The sequence below is a fragment of the Pinus tabuliformis genome, chromosome 7 (assembly GCF_031772625.1).
Source record: "Pinus tabuliformis cultivar Carrire ecotype Pingquan chromosome 7, CPIR1, whole genome shotgun sequence".
Classification (NCBI taxonomy): Eukaryota; Viridiplantae; Streptophyta; class Pinopsida; order Pinales; family Pinaceae; genus Pinus; species Pinus tabuliformis.
The window spans coordinates 70659675-70666021 of NC_142293.1; the positions used below are offsets into that span (position 1 = coordinate 70659675).

Below are 6347 nucleotides of genomic sequence, written 5' to 3' on the forward strand. Positions count from 1 at the left end.
CACACCAGGATGTCTTGCCCAACATTCAACTTGGAATATGTGTCCAATCATCCGTGGTATTTATATATATTTTAAATGGAATTTTCACTACGGCTATTACAGTAACATAGTGTCTCCAACATGTTGGAAGGGTTTGTTTGATGAGAACGATAATGCATTTATATTTTTGAACATTTTGCAGACACCGTTACAGTTGCCAGAGTTGGAGATTGAGGCTCCCCTCTTGGACATTCCAAAGTCTATAGGGAAGCTGAAGCACCTGGAAAAAATTGTGATTAGTCCTACTGATAAAGTCAAAAGCGAGGCTTTAGACCCTCTCACAAAATTCCTGAAATAATTTTTTCTTTTGCAGTCATTAAAGGCCTTGGTATTAGAAAAAATCTCAAATATTGAGTCACTGTCGTTGTGCTTTCGTAATTTAACCAACCTCCACCACATCGAGTTTTCTCAGTGGTTCGCTTTGGAAAGGCTACCAGATTCTTTTGGTAATTTAACCAACCTTCAGCAGATCCAGCTGGTCCTTTGCGGTGCTCTGTAGATGCTGCCAGAAACTTTTGGTAATTTAACCAACCTCCACCACTTCAACCTATCTTTGTGCTGCGCTTTGGAGAGGTTTCCAGAATCTTTTGGTAATTTAAGTAATCTCCAGAACATCGAATTATCTAGGTGCCCCGCTTTGGAGAGGCTGCCTAATTCCTTCGGTAAATTAATTAAATTCCAATATCTTGATTTAACCAACCTTCAGCAGATCCAGTTGGTCGAGTGCGGTGCTTTCCAGAGGTTGCCCAAAATTTTTGGTAATTTAACCAAACTCCACCACTTCAACCTATTTTTGTGCCATGCTTTGAAGAGGTTGCCAGAATATTTTGCTAATTTATGTAATCTCCAACACATCAATATGCTTGGGTGCTCCTCTTTGGAGAGGTTTCTCGATTCCTTCGGTAAATTAATTAAATTCCAATATCTTGATTTGCAAGGTTACAATAATTTAAACATGTCAAGTGAAACATTAGGAGATATATGCTCACTTGAGTACATAAATCTCAGTGGATGTGGAAAAATTGAAGTACTCCCTAAGCAAGTGGCACATCAGAGGCCACTCGAGAGATACAAATTTAAAAGAATTGGCAAGTGTAATTGAAGAGTTAAATGATTTGAAAGTTTTGGTGGTGGGAGGGCCTTTGTTGGATATGCTTTCGCCTTCGGTATGTGGCTTGACTAACTTGAAGGAATTGTGGTTCTTTCGTTGTATGAAATTGAAATATTTGTCGGATTCGCTAGGTGACCTGAAGAACTTTAAGGTATTGTGGATAGAGTGGTGCAATGCATTGAAATGTTTGTCGGCTTTGATATGTGACTTGGGGAACTTAAAGGTATTGTGGATGCAGGGCTGTCATGAATTCGAATGTTTGTCGGCTTCTATTGGATAGTTGACTAAGTTGAGGATAATTGAATGTTCATTTAAGGAGGAGGTCAAGAAAGGAGAAAGAGAAAAATTGAATGATGTTAACCCTTCCACTTACAACTGCATACTTCCTCGACTTCAAAGGTTATATCTCAGTAACATAGGGATCTCAGAGGTATCATTTGCTGAAAGGGTTTGCTACTACAACCTTCAACGTCTTGAAATAGAACGCTGAAATAATGTAGTGGAGGTTGGAACTTTGCCAAATACACTCACATATTTGTCAATTTCTGATTGTGATAATTTGAGGAGAACCTATAAGATTTGTGGTCTTGCACAACTTCAATATCTGGAAATTAGGGGTTGCATAGAATTGGAGCAGTTACCATGTATTGAAACATTAGTTTCTTTGAGGGAGTTGAGAGAAAGTGGATGCATAAAGTTGAAGATCATTCAGGGATTGGGGAAGCTAACAAAGCTTCAAAATCTATCGATTATTGGGTGTTTGGAATTGGAAGAGGTGGAAGGCATCCAACATTGTATGTCGTTCGCTGAGCTTAATGTCGGAGAATGTCCCAAACTGCAGTGGATTGCAGGAGTACTGGAGCAACTGCAACAAAGATGTTCTATCTGCTTTAAGTGGTATTTTTATTGAATACTTACTTAATGTTTGATTAGTTTGAATACTAAGAGAGAATGTCCCAAATTGCAGTGGAGTCTGGGAGTACTGGAGCAACTGCAATAAAGATGTTTTGTCAACTTTGACTGGTCTAATTACTCAATAATTAGTGAATGTTTGATTAGTTTGAATACTAAGATGTTTGATTAGTTTGATTACTAAATGATTACTTAATAAGGTTCTTCCCACTTGATACATAATAAAAGCTTTATCCATTACTTCACACTTGTATACAAATTTGAGAATATATCAATAGGTGGAATGTGGGGTAAAATTACCTGTTTTTTTAGTTATTTAATGAATTAATTAATAATATTGGCCATGTAGGTGATAGTTATAATATTTGCAAAGTAGATAATAGTTACAATATTCTCAAATCAGCTAGTTGTTTCGCTCTAAAATTTTGTTAAATTTTATTTAATTAGCAAAAAAATTGAAGCATTTCATTTAAAAATAATAAATAGATTAGCAAAAAAATATTATATAATATATAAATAGTTATCAATTATAAATTAATGAATTTTTATTTTTTAATATTTAAATATAAAAAAATTATTTAAATATAAATATAAATATTTTTTTAATTTAATTCAGTGCTTTATATATTTCAAAGATCATAATGATACCAACAAATTCGAGTAGAGGAAGCCGGCATAATTTTCTTTTGTTTCCTTTGTACAAAACAATGAACTTAAAGGTTATACATGATTTGAAAAAGTAGTGACTAATATTTTATTGCAATTAACAAAATATACTTTTAACACTAAATCTTTTCATTTATATAGTATTTTATAATAAAGTTATTGTAAATGAAGTTACTTTCATAGCTTAAATTAACAAAATAATTACTTTTAATTTTTTAGTATATATAGTAATAAATTATGAAATAAACATTAATGAAAGTAAATATATATATATATATATATTATCATTTTATCACTAATTAATTATTTTTTAATTTTTTTAGTATGTATATAATAATGAAGCATGAGAAAAACATTAATGAAAATAATAATGTAATTATGGATTGATAAATGGATCGATAATTTTTTTTATCATTTTATCACTGAAAATATAATGCAAATTTTTTATTTTAATTTTTCATGAATATTGTAACATAAAAAAAGGTACAATGAAAAAATTATCTATTTTTTCAAAGCAATTCACAGTTTTTCAAATTTTGTTGTATTAGGTATTTTAATTTGAAGATTGATAGATGTTCTAATTCTATAATTAGTACAACCATATAAATTATATGATTGGTAAACTTACATCAATATGTGAAAACAACTCTTAGTGAGAGTTTTTATGGTGATAAGTTTGGTGCATTGAAAACCTCAAAACCTCTATTACTTAATTGTGTTTTGGTAATGTCTCACAATTATGTGGTGCTTCCTTGAACTCAAAGCCCAAACAAAATAAAATAAATATGTTCTTAAAACATAAAATCAAAACTAGTTTATCTCAAAACTATCCACTTAAATCGATCTATTGAAACCCAACCTACCAGTGCATTGATTCACCCCAATTCTCCTCATTGAAAGATAACCAACAGTTTAGACCTTGTTTCACTGAGTATATTACCCTACACAATCACTTATAAAAAATATTATCTAATTATTCTAAGTTTTGGAATTTTGCAGTTTAAACCTTGTTTAACTCAGTATATTACCCTGAACAATCACTTATAAAAAAATATTATCTAATTCTAATTATTCTAAGTTTTGGAATTTTGTTTTCTTAAAATTTAATTAAAGAAACGATTTAAAATATATTTTTAATATATAAATAAATTCCTATGCATTATAATAAATTCCTCTTATTCGGAGGAACTTTGGAGATAGTGAAACGGTTCAGACTCAAAAACTTATTAAGTCCAATTCCAATAAATTTGACATAAAATTCTGACAAAACCCCTCTTAAACATAAAACAGTTACAGTACGACCTTGATGAATCTCTTCTACCATGACTGAATACGACCTTGGTGAAGTCTACTATACGGAATTCTGAGACCTTGATTAACTTAGCACACCATCAAATTTTAGATTATACAGCACAATGCATTCATTTGATGAGTCTCTTATCACAATATTCCATTGGGCGAAGATGAAGATATTATCTTGTTTTCGCTGAGTTTGGCCTTTAACCCCTCCGCAACACCTTCCAAATTACTGTCAGAAGTTCCTCCTTTCCTTACTTCCATTTTTACAACATCCCTCAGTCTCTCGGCCGCCCTTCTCGTCTCCTCCCCTTCCATCAATCTCTTCACATTTTCCGCTATTTCGACCCTGCCAATAACCTTATCTGCATCATTGCCGCTCCTTAGCCTCAGCCCAATCTTCCATTCATCGGCTATGAGGGTGCAGTTGGTAAATTTCTCCACCCCTAGAGGAAATCCCAGAATGGGGAGGCCGAAAGCGATACTTTCTAAAGTGGAGTTCCACCCGCAGTGACTGAAAAACCCGCCGATGGATGGATGAGACAGCACTTTCAGCTGTGAACACCATGGAACAACCATTGCTCGCTCTTTTGTTTCTTTCAGAAAGCCATCCGGCAGCATGGATGACACTTCGGTTCGCTCTTTGCTCGAATGTCGAAGCACCCAAATAAAACTATAATCGCTCTCCTTCAGACCCATTGCTATTTCCTCTATTTGGCTTTTCGACATGGGGAGTAGACTGCCGAACGAGACGTATATGACCGACTTGGGGGGCTTGTCGTCTAGCCATCGTGTGCAGTCCATCTCTACCCGATAACTGGTCCCCACAACAGAGTCGCGAGGATCTGAGCGGTCGAGGTACGCTGAAGGGAGCAATGGCCCAACGCAGTATACTCGCCTTTTCTCCCACAAAGTCTCCACTACATGACCTTCTAAGCCTTGGAAGGAATTGGCTACAACCCAGTCTGCTTCCCTGACTGTTTTAAAACAGCGAGCAACCACTCTGGCTATTACATCATCTGGGCTCTGTGTTAACCAGAAGGGAAGATCTGCGGGCTGTAAAGGGGTCACACCTGGAATATGAATTACCGATTCCGCCCGACGTTCCTCTGCAAAACAACCCGAAGAACAAATCATTACAACATTGAGAAAACGGAGGAAATTATCCATGAATTAGGGATTGAAGATAGACTCTAGTGATGTTGAATAAACCCAAATCTGTGCAGATTGATATTAGAAGCAAAATATTCCAAAATTCTAAAAAGCAGTCTCATTAATTCATTCTCTAATGGGATTCATTCAGTGATTAGTAGCAGCAAATTTAAATAAATGATCACCTAAATATGAATTGTAAGTGATGGAAAAGACCGACACATTCTGCGTCCAGAAGGAAACGGACAGCAGGCGGAGCTTCTTGGCCAAAGGCACAGCCCAGCCAAGCATAGTGTCGGCCACAATGCAGGAGACGGGGGTTACACTTGATTGATTGAGATTCTTTATGAGCTCCTCCACGTGGCTTTCCATGTTATCCAGGGACTGAAAAAACTCTTGGATTTTGTTCCATCTCTCGAACTCGCCAGGCAAGCAATCGGGTATTGCCACCAGCCGAATGTCGAGGCCAAGATTCTGAGCGTGGTCGAATGCATTGACACCCTTGGTGGAATGAGCGTGAGTGATGATGTTATGCCATGACTGTGTGAGGACAAATGTGATGCTAATGCCTTTGGAGGCGAGTTTCTTTGCGAGCTGCATTGCGGGATTGATGTGACCTTGCCCCGGCAGCGGGACGAGTATGGCATGTATACCAGTTTTGCCTTCACACGCATCCATATTTGTCGACAGAAGTTTTCCCTTTCGTTTTGTTTCGTTTGAATGTTCATTGTTTTATAACGTCTCACAGAGCCGTGCCAAGCAGAGGTTCATCGCAAAGCCGTGCTGAGCAAGATTTCCACGTGCTCCGTAATTTCAGAGTCCTATTGTACTACGTATCCCACTTACCTGAATAAAATATTGTTGAATGAAGGTCACATTGTGCTGTAGCTATTTCGCTGTACTTACATACGGATATTTTTCATTGGATATATTTTGGAGAGAATGAACGGGCCTTATTCCAGAACGTCAGTAGTATTGTCTTATCTACAGCGGTAGGTAGATAGTTTTTTATACGTGTGATCCTGGCAAAGGATGTAATTAGATGCTAGTCTTTGGAGTAATCAATCAGAGCTTTGCTGTTGTAATCACCTTTTTATTAATGAAAAGGTGACGTGTTTTTTACTTGGAAAAAATAAAACCTAATAAAGTATTTTGCATGTGCTTAATGGCA

The 6347-nt window shown here is 36.0% G+C and overlaps 1 protein-coding gene across 1 annotated transcript; it reads right to left on the reverse strand.

Moving 5' to 3' along the window:
* Window positions 1-3936: 3936 nt before the first annotated feature.
* On the reverse strand, window positions 3937-5920 carry LOC149245260 (UDP-glycosyltransferase 86A1-like). Its single transcript, XM_089457717.1, has 2 exons — window positions 5362-5920; window positions 3937-5133 (listed from the first exon to the last, which is right to left on the reverse strand). Exons 1-2 carry the CDS (start codon window positions 5852-5854, stop codon window positions 4169-4171), a joined length of 1458 nt encoding a protein of 485 aa, XP_089313843.1. The 5' UTR covers window positions 5855-5920; the 3' UTR covers window positions 3937-4168.
* Between the last annotated feature and the right edge of the window lie 427 nt (window positions 5921-6347).